At 40.8% G+C, this 17,647-nt stretch overlaps 1 protein-coding gene across 1 annotated transcript in view; it reads left to right on the plus strand.

The window, feature by feature from the left end:
• Positions 1-17,305, plus strand: part of Cubn (cubilin) — a 281,227-nt gene extending 263,922 nt beyond the window's left edge. Inside the window, exons 61-68 of the mRNA XM_047520823.1 lie at positions 3,088-3,250; positions 3,591-3,796; positions 6,276-6,281; positions 6,510-6,651; positions 7,833-8,014; positions 12,001-12,166; positions 13,823-14,058; positions 17,046-17,305. Coding sequence (XP_047376779.1) covers positions 3,088-3,250; positions 3,591-3,796; positions 6,276-6,281; positions 6,510-6,651; positions 7,833-8,014; positions 12,001-12,166; positions 13,823-14,058; positions 17,046-17,153 — 1,209 coding nt within the window. The 3' untranslated portion in view covers positions 17,154-17,305. The remainder of the gene's footprint in view (positions 1-3,087; positions 3,251-3,590; positions 3,797-6,275; positions 6,282-6,509; positions 6,652-7,832; positions 8,015-12,000; positions 12,167-13,822; positions 14,059-17,045) is intronic.
• The last annotated feature ends 342 nt before the right edge of the window (positions 17,306-17,647 follow it).

Consider the following 17,647-nt stretch of genomic DNA (forward strand, 5'->3'; position numbering starts at 1 on the left):
GAGCTAGTCTCTTGCTACCCCTTCCATCCAGCCCTGGCTTCTCCTTCTTACTTTCCTTCACATTTACAGTTATCTATCTAAAACCCAGTCAGATCTCAAAACTCTTATAGGGTGAGTTCTAAACTCCTTGGCACAAAAGGCATAGCACTCCGTGGCCTAGTCCAGCACACTTCCCCATTTCTCCTGTTCGCTCGCCTGAGCTTCCAGGCCCATGAAACATACGTGCCATGCATCCCATACATCCATGTCTTCAGCTTCCTGTTCCACCTGGCTAGGAGGCCCTTTCTCTCCTGTAGATCTGGAAGGTCTCTACTTACTGTTAAGTGCCGACCTAAGTGTCTGTGTGAAGTCTTTCCTGACCCCAGCATCCCCAACACACTTCCATTCTTCCATCCATGTTTCCTTATATGATTTATACATACTCCTCTTGTGTGTGTGTGTGTGTGTGTGTGCGTGCACACACATGTGCACACAAGTTTGTGTGGAGAGAGAGAGAGAGAGAGATGTACTTAATTTATGGACTTTTCCGCTCTCTGGTCCATGAGCACCTTAAAGGTATGAACTGCTTTATACCTTTAAAGTCTGGTACACAGAAGAAAAATGCTTGCTAATAGGATTGTGATCATGAAGACAGTAATGATCATAATGAAACCTTATGGGTAAAAGCAACTTACTTCAAACTTGGCAAATGTACTCTTCTGCAAAATGAGGGGGGTTAGATTATAAAACTCTTGAGTCTCTTCTAGCTCTAAAATTAGCTGAAATGTTTAAGTAGGAGAGACAGTGCCATCTAGTGGAAAACTTACTTTACTTTTTCTTTTGGAGTGACTAATCATCTCTATTTTACATAATCCTAGCATTATAAAATAATGTCAGTAGTGGTGGCTGTTCTGAAGTTCTGTTAGGATTTCAATATTTGGAGCTACACAAACACAAATACTCATTTTAGAAATACAGCAAAGACTATTCAGATGGGAAAAAAAATTGCCTATCAAGGTGTTTGCAAGAAATCCAATCCCTCAGGTGTTTGCGGAAGGTTATGGTAGGTGGGATGGTTCCAAAGACATCACAGTGAATATCCAAAGTTCCCCTACCTGTGGGACTCAGATTTTTTTTCTTGAGAAACCAGATAAAGCAAATATATAAGAAACAAGATACGTTTTGATTATAAGAAACAATACAGGATGATGTTGGGGAAGGATAATACTGGATAGGGTTGGCCACTCTGAGGTGGTGACATTTAAGTTGAGCAAAGGGTCAACAGTTGAAGAAAGAGATGCAGCAATAGCAGAGGCTGTGGGCAGGGTCCTCCTGGGAGAAGTACTTGCAGGAAGCAGTGATCTTCTGAGAGGAGGTGTCAGATTGGGTGGGATCTGCAGACCATGGTAAAGAACGGGGATTCTACACTAGGCACACCATGAGAATCCACTGGAGCCTTTTAGGGAAAACAGGAGCACCATCTGATTTAAGTTTACAAACACTCAGACAGCTTGGTAGAGGGCACTGCAGATGCTCTGTGGAATTAGATCCACTAGAAAGATGTCACAAAGACAAAGGTGAAGGGTCGTGGTGATGGCCATGGGGAATGGGGTGCTCTGAGTTACATTTTGAAGGTGAAATGAAATGGATGTGGGAGTAGTGAGGGCAGAGACAGACAGAGGGAAAGAGAGGGAGGACAGAGAATCAAGTATGACTAGAGTTTGGAATTTAAGCCATTCATTGAGATAAAGAAGATTTGGGAAGAAGAGTTTGGAGGGGGTGATGCTATGGTTTGAATGTGTCCCCCAAGTTCTATGTTAAAACTTAATCCTCAGATTCATTATTGTTGGTATTTGGCGATAGGCCTTTGGGAGGTAGGTAGAGTTTGATGAGGTCATCAGTGTGGGACCCCAGGATGGGACTAAGGGCTTTATAAGAAGAGAGGGAGTAGAGCTAGAGGCTTCCACTCTCTCACCCGGTCACCATGCAGTAGCAAGACCCTCACAGATGCAGCCCCTCCATCCTGGACCTCCCGGCCTTCAGAACCGTGAGAAATGAATGACCCAGTCTGTGGTATTCCAATCCCACAACACAAAACAGACTAAAGCAGGTGGGTAGTGAGAGAGAGACATCAAAGCACTTCTTCACTTACTAGGTTTTTGTGGAGTGCCTTTTATGAGGCAGACATGCTTGAAGTCTGGGCACATAGCAGTGAACAGGACAGAGATCTGTGCTTCCATGGAACTTGCGTTCTCTTTAGACGGGAAGATAAATAAACAAATGAGTTAAGGACGGAGTATGTAGAAGGTAATACTGGCTCTGAAGAAAGATCCGGCAGGAAAGGAGACAGGGAACGTTCGGAGAGTTTACAAAGAGAAAACCTTCTCAGGTCTGTGACATTTGAGTAAAGATCTGGAGGAATGTCAGAAAACAAGCTATGTGGACACAGGGGAAGAGGAAACCAGGCAAAAAGAACAGCAAACACAGCAGCCACAAAGCAGGGCTGTGCCTGGGTTGGTGAACAAAGCCGAGGCAGTAAGAAATGAGAGCTGTCAGGGTGGGAGGAGAGCAGATTCCAGATCCTGTTAGGCCTGTTCATGGCCTTGGCTTTGTACTGAGAGAATGGGAGGCAAGCAGGCAGCTCTTCAGCACAGCAGTGACCTGGTTTGACTTCACTTTAACAGTAGCCTCTGGCTGATATTTTGAGAATAGATGAAAGAGGAGGGAGAGCAGAAGGAAGGAACCCCATAAAGAGGCTTCAGCAATGGTCCAGGCAAGACTCAAAGTGACTTGGACCAGAGTGGTGGTGACCCAAGCAGAAGTAAAGGTAGCCATGGGTTTGATGACTCTAATGACACATTATTTAATAAATTGTATATGACTTTCCCAAAGAGAAGACAAAGGTTAAGCATTGCACCAGGTTTTTTCTAAAAATCATTACAATATCATTGATCCCATCATGAGTCTGCTCCTGAATAAAGACGAGCTGTAAGAACACCAATGTAAAGGTCCTTAGTCGTGACCTATGGTGACTTCATATCCAATTTAGTGTAAAATGTGCAGCTTCCCTATGAATAAAGGAGAACTGAGGAACTTCTTTCTTTCCAGCTCTATGACGGAGAGAGTGAAAACGCCAAATTGGCTGGAACGTTCTGTGGTTCCACCATACCTGCTCCTTTTATCTCTTCCAGTAACTTCCTCACGGTTCAATTTGTCAGTGACCTAACTCTAGAAAGAGAAGGATTTAATGCTACATATACCTTTGTGGACAGTGAGTAAATTGAGATTTTTTTTTAAATATAGGTTATGAAATACATGTTTATTTGTGTACTAAAAATAATGCATTCTTCTTATGTCTAAACTCAAAGTTAAGCACTAAACTTAATGTTAATTACTCTCTTAGTTGATTACTAAACTCATGTCATTTCTTCTGTCTTTAATTTATGGTGCAATTTTGGTGATCCTGTGTCAAAACTATATGTCTTAAATCCTTAGTAGAAAGATGTCTCTCCTGTGGGCCAGCAGGGTAGGGAAGGCAGAATTTTTAAAGACTGTATGAGTGAGGAGACATGAATGAAATATCCTATATTGTTTCTTTCTTCCCACTTCAGTGCCTTGTGGTGGAACATACAGTGCAACTTGGACCCCACAAAATACTTCATCACCCTATTTATCAAACCAGAATGTTCCATTTTCCACCTGCACTTGGGTCATTGAAGCCCCTCCCCACCAGCAGGTGAAGATAACTGTGTGGGCACTTCAGCTGCACTCGCAAGACTGTGCACAGAACTACTTAGAGCTTCAGGACTCACCAGAGGTAATGATTATGGGATGAATGACAGTCACATCTAGCTCTCTTGTCACTTGTATTTGCAAAACACTCAAAGTGATGAAGGTATGATTCAGTAAATCCTCAAAGTTACTTCTGGAATGGTGTTTTTCAGCCATACCCAAAGTCTTCTGAATTGGGACACTTGGACTTGGTCTTGTAAGTCAGGAGCTTTCAAAAGTTCAGATGCCTAAGAATCATCTGGGCATCTTGTTAAAAAAAAGGCATACTGCCCAGGGCCCACCTCTGAGATGGATTCCTCCACATAACACCCATTAATCTAAATTTTTGATGAACATCTCTAGTGTCCTGGTACCAACACTGGAACTCCATGAGCCACTCTTGGAGAAACCCTTCTAGTTGGTGGGCTCTGTATATAGGATGATCCAAGGAATCCACCCTGTACACAGGAAAATCTGCCAACAAGCTATTTCATGCCATGCCAGTGACACTGTGTTCATGGTAATATGAGACATAATAAAAAGAAAAAAAATCTTTTGGTTAGAAAAGGAAGGAAAAAAGAAAAAAGAAAAGCTGAGTCTTACTTTCCCATGAGCAAGGTGTTGTGGAGACAGTGTCATGCGAACAGATTAGAGTATCACCATTATATAGCAAAGTAGTTGAAATGATGAGAGTAATGAGATTACCCAGGGGAATTGGTAACACAAGGGTTCAAGAATTGAGAGTGAAAGTCAGGGAGAATATCTGGGAATACCTGAGTTGTCTCCACAGTTGGGGAGTGACTAACCTGTTCCTTCCAAGGGGATTGTTAATGCTGGCAGTAGCAGAATCCCATCTGTCACCTTCTGAAATTTCACAGTCCTCCTTATTATAAATATTGGGATTCCCTAGTTCTTACACTTCCCTGTCTTGGAGGGGAGTCAGTTTACCTGACTTCAATGTGGAAAGGTCCAAGATGTATAGGATGCTGAGTGGACACCAGATTTATTGATTTTGTACAAGTCTTAGACACTGAGATTAGTGCTGTGCTCCCTTGGTGACCAAGACACTGGCTCATTATCATTCCATTGCTGGCAGTGTCTGGACCAAATTCCTACTCCCCAGTGGGAACCTCACCAGAAGGACTTGTAACCAAGTGGGATAAGGTCCCTTGGGTATAAAAGCTCTTTCAATCTCCCATTGCTTTATGAAGCAGAGACAATGGGGAACAGAGAAGACCCTTCGATTAGACACAAAAATGGCATGGACAGGGCACAAGGCAACACTGGAACTTGACAGCAGCTGGACCTGCCTCCAATAAGACCCAGTACTAACTGAATAATGTCCTTCACCTGAATGAATAAGGAAAGGACAGGTGGTTGCACCTTGGGTAGGTAGAGAAGAAGGATTTTTAAAAATGGCGACAGGCTGGGAGAAATTGGAACTCTAAGCTCTCTAAGATTAGAAAGAGAAGCCCTAATCAGAAGGTCATCAAAGTGCATTAGAGAGGATGTTAGGTGTGCTGCTGGCCTTGGGGTAGGCAGCTACAGAGAGTGGACATGAACATCACTGGTTAAAAAGTTCAACGTGGGGATGTTTAATGAACTGTCTGTAAAATCACTCAAACCTCTACAAATTCAGAAAGGAACTGGGATGCAGAAAATTACTTGTGATAAGATACCACAAATCTTTAATAAATGAAGGGAAGTAACCAGGAGGAAAGTAAATAAAAATGATGAAAAGGGTCTGAGAGTCTCTTTGACCACATGTAGAGACTTCAAAAGAGGATCTGAGACGAGGACAGAAGCTGCCGTGAGGAACATGAAGAAATGCTCCCCCACCCTCCTCACCACTTTTACTCAATGAATTGTGGACAGTGGAAAAAGAATGGCGTCCCCCAGTAGGTTGCTGGAAACCAGGTTTCAATTAAGACCACAAAGTGGAAAGGCGAGGGATGTAGACAGGGGGTGGTTAACGATGCAGTTGAAGTTCAGAGGATACAGCAGGCAGTTAGGAAAGGACCAGTAGCAGTGGGCAGTGGGATACGGATGGGCATAGAAGCACAGATCAGTAATAGCAGCCTGCAGCTGGAGTGGAGCATGCGCCTTCAGTAGGTGCCCAAGAACGGCAGGCATTAGACAGATACTTGTCACCGAGAGGCTGCCAGCGTCCTGACGTTGGTCCAAGTTGGTTTTGCGTAGGAATGGAGTGTTCAACTGCACTTACGCAGTGCTTTTAAGAGGGGACAAGGGTTGCCCAAGTGTTATAAAAGGGAACAGAGACCACATGACAGGCACTGACTGCCTTGGGGGAGACAAAGTAATGCCAAAGGCTCTGCTTAGGTTTGCTGTGAGGAGCAAGGGCTAGATTAGGGGAAGGGTCTCAGTTAGTCTAATGAGCCCAGGACTGTGGGAAAGGCTCAAGTAGGAGACCTGCAGTGAGCTGAGACACTGGGGGCTGCTCAGAACAAGGACACAGGCCTCAGCTGCGATGTAGCCTGGGAAGGGAACAGTCTTGATTTCTGCAGGGAAATGTCTGTTCATAGTTTCAACAGACCCGTGGCCCCCATCTCCCACCCCTCCTGAAAGTTGGGCATTTGTCAAGACCAAGGCTAATGGTAAGTCTTGCTGCAGAGTGCTTCAGAGACTAGAGCTAGTTGCTGTGGCTGAATACATAAACCATGCTTTTACAGGAGAGTTTCCGGAACAGCTGTCCTCTCCTGAAACTGAATCTAACATGATGTGGTTTCCATTCATTTCAGAGTGATGAAAGGTTCCAGTTCTGTGGCAGAAACATTTCAGCCCTGCCTGAGTTTTATTCCTCCACAAGCACTGCTGTTGTGATTTTCAAATCTGACGTTTTAAACAGCAACTCCAGAGTGAGTTTCACCTATCAGATTGCAGGTGAGCCCTAGAACTTCATCCTTCCTCAAGAAATACGGCCACGGGATCAATGACTGCTAGAACTGACTCCTGAGAGTAGGTTGGGGCTTAAGATAACCCATGCCCACCTGAGGTAAGACTCTGAACTAGAATCCAGGCCCAAGTTAGCAAATCACTAAACCTGGTTCCTGGTGAGGTAAGGTGAATATAACACTAACTGAAATATAGTGCAGTTAATTTAAAAATATACCAGTTATTTTATTAATTATCCACCAATAGCATAGAGGAGTCACCACATATTCTTACAAAAGCTTTATCAAGATGAAATTCCCATGTCATACAATTCACCTATTTCAAGCTTGTAGTCTAGCTGGATGTGGTGGGGCACACCTGTATTCCCAGTGGTTCAAGAAGCTAAGGCAGGAGGATTGTGAGTTCAAAGTCAGTGCTAAGTGATTCAGTGAGACCCTGTTTCTAAATAAAATACAAAATAGGGCTGGGGATGTGGCTCAGTAGTTGAGTGGCCCTGAGTTCAATCCCTGGTACCCCCCAAAAAATAAAGTTTAAAGTGAGTTTTAGTATGTTCACACAGTTGAGCATCTCTCTATCTTAGGAAACGATTTTGTAAAAGCCTTGAAAGGGTTATTCAGTTACTATCAATGAGAAGTTTATTTTCAGAGACCACTTTATTTAATGTTATTTTGAGCCTGATTAAAAGCTGCCTTCAAGTCAAACAAATAATAAAAATGCCTTGTGTATTTTTTACTAAAAAGTGGTAAAGAAAATGAATTGCCATTCTATCAGAACAAATAACTCACCAAAGGATTTAAAGGGAAATTCTCATGCAAACCTCAGCCTGGGAGGTAGAGTCTTTGAATCTTCAAAAGGGTCCAAGTGACAGCCACTAATACCTCACTGTGATCAGAGAAGTTCAAAGGTTGTTGGGATGTCCTTCAAAGAAACTGCTCATATTTTATTCCCCGCATGGGGGTGTTTGTGTTAAGGAACCCCTACGAGATCTACGGGATGTGGTTCATGTCACTTCTCAGGTCTCAATTATCTCAAAGGTAAATGAAGAGGCAGGACTAGTTTTCCCTAAAGTGTGTTCAGATTTAATGGTTCTTTAAAATTATTCCTGCCATGCTGAAAGAACACTAAGCATCTGGGGGCACACATTAACCAAGAATTTCTTTTTCTCTAAGACTGCAACAGACAATACAGCAGTACTTTTGGCAATCTGAAGAGTCCTGGGTGGCCGGATAATTATAATGATAACCTGGATTGCACCATTACTCTCAGAGCCCCGCAGAATTACACCATTTCCCTCTTTTTTCATTCGTTTGACATCGAGGACTCAAGTGACTGTGCACATGATTTCTTGGAGGTAACATGCATTTGGGTGTCATTTGAACGAATTATTTAAGGAGATGATGGATCACTTAGAATTTTTCACTTTTTTTCTATGGCTGCTAATCCTTATAAGCTCCTTGTTCATTTCATTAATTATTTATGTATCTTTCATTCCATAAACATTTACTGAGCACCTTCTGTTCCTGGCACTGGAACTACAACAGGGGGTAAAATATGTTTGGGACCCTCCAGAGGCTCATGATCTGAAGGGAAGCACAGATGGTGTTTTAAGACAAAAGACCTGACAAGGACAACATAGAGGAGGGAAAGTTCATTTGGGGCTCATAGTTTCAGAAGTTTCAGTCCATAGATGGCTGACTCCAAAGCTCTGGGTCCAAGATAACACAGAACATCATGGTGGAAGGGTATGGAGGAGGAAAGCAGTTCAGGACATGGCAATCAGAAAGCAGAGAGCTCTGTTCACCAGGGAGAAAATATAAGCCCCAAGGCCAGGCATGGCGGCGCACACTTGTAATCCCAGCAGCTCCGGAAGCTGAGGCAGGAAGATCGCAAGTTCAAGGTCAGCCTCAGCAAAAAGTGAGGTGCTAAGCAACTCAGTAAGAACCTGTCTCTAAATAAAATACAAAAGTAAGGTTGTGGATATGGCTCACTGGTGGAGTGCCCCTGAGTTCAATCCGTGGTACCCCACCCCCAATAAATATATAAACCTCAAGGCACCCCCAGTGAACTACCTTCTCCATCCACACCTAACTGCCTCCAGTTACCACCCAGTCAATTCATATTAGTGGATTAATACACTGATTAGGTTAAGGTTCTCATAACCCAATCATTTCACCTCTAAACTTTCTTGCAGTGTCTCACACATTAGCTTCCGGGGGACACTACATATTTAAACCATAACGATGCTGAGAACCACTTACAACATCATGAAAAGACTGAGTTGATTCGGTTAGGGCGCCTAACTCTGGAGACAGAGTAGGTCTCTTTAAGGAGGTTACATGTGAATTCCTACCTGAAGGATTAGAGGAAGATCAAGCAAAAGGTAGTGATCTTGGAGGTGGAGAAGGGCACTGGCTTCAGAAGTGTGTTTTGTATGCAGATAAATTTGGAATGAATAACACTGAACAGTTTCCTAATTTCCTTGATGACTACAGTATGTTTGGGGTGTCTGCACTATTCCTTGAATTCTACAGCTGCAGATGTGCTATTCCTTTCTCTTTAGAAAATCCACAGAGAGATTTTCTAAATGAGCTGGGCACCTCCATTCTGCCAACTTTGAACCTAAACCTCAGCTGAGGCTGGTCTTGAACCTGTGACGCTCCTGCTGTGTGTCACCACATCCAACTCTTCCCACTGCTTCTTTAATCAGGACTTAAATATAATTATTTTTATTCTAGTCATTCCTATGTATGGGGTGGAGTGGGATAATTTGATCCATGTGTATAAGGTGTATTGATCAGATCAGAGTAGTTACTATTTCCATCCTTGAAATGGTCCAAAAATTATTTGACCTTTACAGGATACACAGGTTAAAGAGGGTATGCAATTTCTTTTGTGGTCGCTTTCTTTTCTGCTGGCTTCCCTTTTCAGCTATTTCTTGGTAGCTGTGGCCTTTTCCTCCTACCAAAGGCTGTTTCTGCTTCTTCCAACCAACAGCCTGCTCCCCTTCCTCGCCTCCACCTCCGTTCTCAGCTGGCTTGGCCTCTGGTGCTCTTGCTGATTGCTCTCCCCAGTCTTCAATTCCTGGCTTGGTACAGAGTTGGTGTCCCAGCTGCAGTCAGCTTCAACCTGACTCCTGACATGGAGTTCTACTATCCTGGAAAGCTCTCTCCTCTGGAATTAATTTAAATGCCCTGCTAACCAGTATCCTTAACCCATCGTACAATGAATTTCCAGGAGAGGCTCATGCCTTTTCTCATGGGGAATACTTGCTGTGACCAGAAATAGGGAAAAGGCAGATGTTAACAGGGAGGAAACGAGGAGAGAAATACAGTCTTGCTGTGCCAGTCAGGATATTAAGCTCAGGCCTTCTACCTTAGTCACCAGGGAAATCCAAATATTTATATGAAGGATAAAGTGGAAACCAGGGGAGGAATGGGATTTGAAGAAAGGCTTCGATACTCCTGTTAGGTCAGAGTCACAGTGCATCTCTTCTTCCTTCTCCTCAAACCTGAGTGGACTGTTACTGAAGAGGTAGCCTTTGCCATTTGCCTGCTGGATGCTGGGAAGTAAAGACTTGCTTTGCAAGGTTGGAGGGTGAGAACTGTTCCATAGAATAGATCTGAAATTTACTGTTCAACAAGCAAAGAGAGGAAACTATCACATCAGCCTGTAACATGTAGCTATGTCTGGTTTTTGGAGGGAAGATTGTGGGCGTGGCCTCTTGGCAGCCCCACCAGAAGCCTTCGCATTCCACTCGCACTGACCACAGTGGGAACAACGGGAAGCTCTTTCTGAGGACCCGATGTGTCACTGCCGGCAGAGACCGGTCTCTAGATGTGTTCAGTGTCCTCGCCCCTCCTTTCCGTGTCCTCTAAGGCCCCAGAGATGCCTTCTACTCTTAGTCATCCCATTCCTCTATGAAGAGAAAAGTCACTATGACAAGTTTTTAGCAATTTCAGTGGGAATTAATGTCTCACTCTTCCTCCCAGAGCAACAGCATTTTAAAAGAGGGAAAGAGACCCAAAGTCAAGAATTTAGTAGAGGAAGGTCAGGCCCTCCAGCATTCTTAAATATGGCAGCTGTCCAAGTCAAAGCCACCTCCTTTAAACATTTGGCAGAGTCATCCAACAATAAGCTCTGGAACTTTTACTTTCCCATTGGCTACCACATAGGCAGGAGCAGGGTCAAATCAACACAGCCTAGCGAGACCAGCACTGGGCCTCAGGAGCAACTCCAAAGAAAACCAAAAGTTAATCAGATTTTAAAGTAAACAGAATGGAGGAACTTTTCAGATTTTGAATGCCTAGATCAGTGAACTCAGACTTTATCCATATTGATCTGGTTTTACCTATACATTGCCTGTATGACTCACTCCAAAGACTCCCCAAGTGCTCTTATGAGTGGGGCTGGTTGGGAATGCTCAGTAGGAACCGGACTGGAGGACAAAATGTGGTTGCATTCACAGGGTGGTGGTAAACCACCCCCGCTACCCAATGCCCAATGACTCACTTCCTGTTTTTATGTCTCTTCCAGACTGTGAGCTGAAAAGAAAAGCTACTTAGCCTTGGAATGTGTTTTTTAAAATATATTTAACAATAGTGAGAAATGTTTTAGATTTATTGAGTGGTCTACTTTTCCCATACAGAAACTGCTTTTGATCTGAACTTTATTGTACTTTGTATATTGCATTTTTTATAGTCCCTTCTCTGCTGAGTTAGTTTTCAATGGGAAACACACACACACACAGAGTACAATATAGTAGTTGACTGAAGCAGAGCAGGCAATGTTGCTCCCACACACATCTTTTTCAAAAAAATTCACTTTAATTATATTCTTCAAAACATTTCCCCAAAAGCCAAGGCCATAGAATCCTAGCATCAACTAGCATATAAAAATGTGCCCTAGTGTCTTAATTACTGTAGGTTACTGGGTATTTCTGAATCCAAATACAAATTGTTATTGATCTGAAAATTAATCACTTCTCCTTTTTGTATTTTTGGAAAACTCTTACTATTTTTTAAGAGTTTTGTTTTATTTATTTATTTATTTATTTATTTATTTATTTATTTATTTATTTATTTTGATGTGGGAGTGTTGCTTTGTTGCCCAGGCTGATCTCCAATTCCTGGACCCAATTGAACCCAGGGCCTTTGGAGTGCTGGGCAAGCATTCCACCACTGAGCCCCATCCCCAGCCTCCCTTCATGCTTAAGTACATGAAGCTATAAAGGCTTTTTTTTTTTTTAAGTCATTATTCTCATCGTTTCACATTTTAATGTATGCAATAAATTAGAGAAGAAAGTATAATGTAAACATAATAATTGACTCACTTTTAAAGGTAAGAAATGGAAGTAGTAGCAGTTCACCTCTACTTGGCAAGTTTTGTGGAACTCTGCAGCCAAATCCCATCTTCTCTCAAAACAATGAACTATATCTACGGTTTAAGAGCAATGGTATAACTTCTAGTCATGGATATGAAATCATCTGGGTCGCATCACCCTCTGGTAAGACATCTATCCTTTTTGGGGCAAAGCAATGTACCTAAGGAAAACATAAGGTATCTAATAGAAAAGCACAGTTAAAGTGACCTTCTCTTTTTAACTATCTGTGTGCTTCCTGATTTTCTATTAAAAATAGAAATTTACATGTAATGGTTGAGATATTTCAAAATTCTGTATTTATGCATTATTTCTATGTATGTAAAGGAATATATATATATATATATTTCTATGTATGTAAAGGAATATATATATATATATATATATATATATATATCTCCAGGCCTTATATGTCTATATGCTATATATATAGCATATTGAAGATCTGGAGATTTTTAAATTATTATATAAATTCTGTTTTGTCAGAATTTTGACTTGGTTTGGTCATCACAGTGTCCTCTGAGAATTCAAATGAAAAAGCCAAATGGCTTACACATTCTGCGCTATAGTACGCAGCTGTGCTCTTCATAGTCCCTGTGGCTTCTTGGTTGTCCTGCAGTTAATTGCTTTTTCAGGGTAGTAAGTATCTTCTTGTATTTTTAGTTGGCTGCTTATTAAATAACCGAAGGAAATTTAAGTCATGTCAATACGGGTAACTCAAGAGGAGAGGAACATCTTTGTGAAATGTTGAAGTGTCAGAAACACCTTCAAAATAAAAATGATAGCAAGACTCATTTTAAATATACTAAGGAATAAGAAGAGGGTTCTATCAGGACAGTAACAGATAATGAAATCTTTGCAATTTCGGGTTTAAAGACTATCTCCAAAACCCCAATTTTACAGATGAGGAAAGAAAACACTAAGATTAATGTGTTGCCCCAAACGCACAGCTAGACTGTGGTGAAGTGGGCTGGATACCAGCCCAGGTGCTTTTTATTTAGGTCATTTCCTCAGGATTCTCTTGGTGTCCAGCCTAACTAGTGATAACTTTGATATACAAAAGAACAAATCAAGTAAATTAACACCTGTACCTAAAGAGCTTTGACTTTATGTCAATCTTAAAACCATCCATTATTAGCTTGGCAAAATAACTTATATTGTAAAGTGATTATTTTCAAAATCTACAATAGCACAGTCTAGGTTCGGACCATGATTTTACTTTTTTACATTTATTTTTTCCTCCAATTAATTAGTTAATTTTAATTGTCACCTTATAATTATACATGATAGTGGGGTTTGTTGTTACATATTTGTACATACACACAATAGAACATTATAATTTGATCAGTTTCATTCCTCAGTACCTCCCCTTCAGAATTTTACCTTGAATTGACTTCAATGTCATTATCTTCAACTGTGCATTGGGAGTGCTCCATCAAAAGCACACACATGACTTTATTCTGTTCTACAGTTATTCCATCACAACCTTTGTTTTTCCATTTTGATCCTAACGTACTTTTTTCGAAGAATGGTGCTGGAGGAAGGTGCACCTGGGTCATGGTATGCAGGGAGAGGAACATATGTTGGACTGGGAGAGGCGGAGATGGCAGGCGGAGGGATGCAACCCACAGAAGAAGGAACCAGAAAGGGATTTTGGCCTCTGCTGTTCTTGCAGAGTCTCAGCCTCTTCAGCAGATAAAAGGTCTACATCTCTTACACATGCACAGAAGCTGACTGGTTCTGACTTGGCTGAATCAGCTTTCTGCTGCTCTTTCCTTGCAGGCTGCGGTGGGACTCTTTATGGAGACAGAGGCTCCTTTACCAGCCCTGGCTATCCCGGCACGTACCCAAACAACACTCACTGCGAATGGACCCTCACTGCTCCTGCTGGAAGACCTGTCACCGTCAGCTTTTACTTTATCAGCATTGATGATCCAGGAGACTGTGTACAGAACTATCTCATACTCTATAATGGGCCGAATGCCACCTCACCATCCTCTGGACCATATTGTGGAGCAGTGAGTACAGCAAAGACTTTTAGATTCCCACTTGTTATTTTTAAATCATGAAGGTAACTTAGTATCGATTCCTAAGGCAGTCACAGGCAAAGAACAAAGCTACAAGCCTTAGCAAATTTGGTACTGTAGTTTTCTGATTTCTATTATGGGGGGCACCAGTGCCATCTAGTGGGCACTGTGCTGCAGTACTCCTAATAGTTAACCAAACCAGTCTGCATCTGAATCACCTATGGAATTACTTAGCATTACAGACTTTCAGTTCCCAAACATACCCGTGCTACTTTTTAAAAGCTCCCAGTGTGATTTTTGTTTCTTTTTTGGTACCAGGGATTGAACTCAGGGGCCTTGATCACTGATCCACATCCCCAACCCTATTTTGTATTTTATTTAGAGACAGGGTTTCACTGAGTTGCTTAGTGCCTTGCTTTTGCTGAGACTGGCTTTGAACTTTGGATTCTCCTACCTGGGCCTCCTGAGCTGCTGGGATTACAGGCATGCACCACCGCACCCTGCTCCTAGTGTGATCTTGATGCACTTCCAGGGCTTAATACTTATGTTTGTTTCCAAGCACATAGAGTTATAGGAAATTTGGACATCTGGCTCCATTACATCTACTTCTTGTTGAAAATTGCAAGAATTCTTTGAAGAAATTAACTAATAGTTCATTTTCATAAAGTGAAGATATAATAGATCCTTGCTAAACCATAATATTGTGGACATCTGCCCTCACTACCCTCTCTTTTTAAAAACTAGTACTTAAAGAGTTGTCAAGTGAAATGTAGTGCGCCTCCTGCATGTGTCATGTTATGACAGAATGTCATTTTTTCATGGAAAATCCTGTATTACTCCCAGAAGCAGAATCTGAATCTCTAGAAAATACAGGAAAAACAAGTCCTACTCTTGACTTATTGAGTTCTAATCAAATTGAACAGAGAATTATGTCATGGGGAAACTAGAGAATTTAAAAAATATTTCCAACACCTTTTGTTGAATCTATTTTCATATCCATGCACATTTTATGTTGTTTGGGGAGTGTGTCTTTCACTTACTGATATATCATTAACATCTTGCCACAGCAATATTAACACTTTTTATGTGTGGTACTGGATAGTATTCCATTCCACAAATACAGCCTAATTTATTTAACAAAGTCCTCTGTTTGGAAGTTTGGGTGGCTTCAACCTTTCAGTACTACAGACAACAATCCCATAAACCCGTTAGTAATTATCTCTTTATACATTGTGTTCCTTATTTTGGGAGAAATTTTGATTATGGGACCAGTAGGCACCATATCACTGTTATGCACGGAAGACTCACAGAAAAGACACCCCAGTAAAGGTGCCGCACACCAGATTTAGAAGCTGACAAGATCTTAGATATTTAGTTGAAACGTATAGACCTTTTAAAAGGGAGGAAAGGAGGCAATTTTAATATCATTACTTTATATTTACATGGATTGTGTGTGTGTGTGTGTATGTGTGTTTGTTTCAGTAGCTTTCAAAATTTCAACCCCATCTGACCCCCATGGTAAGGGAGAAAAAACAAGAATGTGCTGGGATTTGCAGATAAAAGAAAATTGAGGCACTTGAGAGAACTGATTGCCATTTTAAACCCATGTCACACTAAATCGAAGCATATATAACTAACTATGTCAGTTTTTTTAAAACTGTTAGTATTTGCATTATTTTCCCTGTTTTGCCTTTTTTATAAGTGTGCAATCTAGTTTCATAAGCAGTTGCTGTCTTGTTTTCTTTCTTAATGAAAGTACCACCAATTTCTTTAACATTTCATAAAATTAAATATAAACACAAAGCATAAACATAAATTTAAAAATGTAAATATGAAATGTGAAGTCAGTTCACCTAGAGTGGTAATATAGATATAAATCATGTGCTGATTTGAAGATGTTATGATTAAAATGCCATTGTTCATGGGAAATCCTGTCTTACTCCCAGCAGCAGAATCTGAATATCTAGAAAATATAGGAAAAACAAGGAAAATCAAAGAAGAGTTTAAAACTTCTGTTAACTGACCATATTAGTTTGCCAAAATAGAATAAGAAGGCGAAATTTAGGAAGAGAATAAAATGGAAATAAGAAGTAGTTGTGCATAAGAATAAACAATATGGTACATACTTTGTTATATAACTCCTTAGGAAGTAAAATATCTCTCCTGCACGCTCTTGAATAATTTGCTGTCTTGAGAATAAATCAGTGTTTTGATGACTCAGGTAGAGCTGAGTCAGGTAAGCCCAGTAATGTAAGTCTCTTGAGAGAAAGGCTTTTCTCATATTTTTTATATCCTCAATACTAAAAATAAAAAATAAAATACCCATATATTAGTGGTATCTTATAAATGTTTGCCCTATGAATGATTAAGAAATGAAAGAAAACTGAGTCTTAACTCTTGCCCCCACACATTTCATAGATAATATGCAAGTCAATTCCAAAAGGAAACTATAGATGTTGAGGATGAAAATAGTCTTTTACTCATATGATCAGAATAATTACCCAAAAGAAGCCCTGGATAACCTAGGGTACCCATTTCTTCTTAACTTTCCACCCCTGGCAATATTCTTTTGCAAAGTATCTACCTTAATTCTGGGCAAGATTACTTCTGGAAATAAATGCAGGTTCACTGTTAATTCTTTAAAACTTCTACATGTAATACTTTTTTTTTTTTTTTTTTTTTTTGGTACCAGGGATTGAACTAGGGGGTACTCAACCACTGAGCTGCATCCCCAGCCCTATTTTGTATTTTATTTAGAGACAGGGTCTCACTGAGTTGCTTAGAACCTTGCTTTGCTGAGGCTGGCTTTGAACTTGAGATCCTCCTGCCTCAGCCTCCTGAGCCACTGGGAATACAGGTGTGCACTGCCACACCTGGAATGTAATACTTAAGAAAAAATTACTAACTTTTCTAGACAAATGATCAAATTTTTAAAAACTATAATTTTTACTTTTCATTTTTTTCTCTTTCAATTTTAGGACACTAACATAGCTCCCTTTGTGGCTTCCTCAAATCGGGTCTTCATAAAATTCCATGCTGAGTATGCAGTGCATCCGTCTGCATTCCGGTTAACATGGGACAGCTGAGGGGATAAGGCCATGGGTTTCCTCTCTACCTCGGCTCTGCTGCAGGGACCATCAGACATCACGCTGGACAGAACTCTGCCATCCTGGACTCTTGCCCATGCCACTGATCATAAGTTGAACTTTTATGATTTACACCAAAGAATGTGTAGAGTCGCTATTTGTACATCTTTTTTGAATATAAAATAATAACTTCCTGAGTTTAGGCTGTTCACACCGTTCTTTTAATTTCTGAGCTGAAATTTTAAAAAGTCTTAAAAGGGTTGGAAATTATTATGTAAATTTAAAAATGAATGATATAATAAAAGTATGATTTTTTTCACTGTGAATATCAAATTAGGGGTAATAAATATTATTGAACTGTACACAATTATGCTCCATTAATTTTTAACTCATTAAAACGTATCCTTTCAGTATGGCTTAAATATAGAAAAACTTGCTGTGACCTCTGAATTCTCTCAATTTCTCTATTTGCCTCAAACTTGTGTTTTTTCCCT

Source organism: Sciurus carolinensis, chromosome 12, assembly GCF_902686445.1.
Source record: "Sciurus carolinensis chromosome 12, mSciCar1.2, whole genome shotgun sequence".
In the NCBI taxonomy this organism is placed as follows: Eukaryota; Metazoa; Chordata; class Mammalia; order Rodentia; family Sciuridae; genus Sciurus; species Sciurus carolinensis.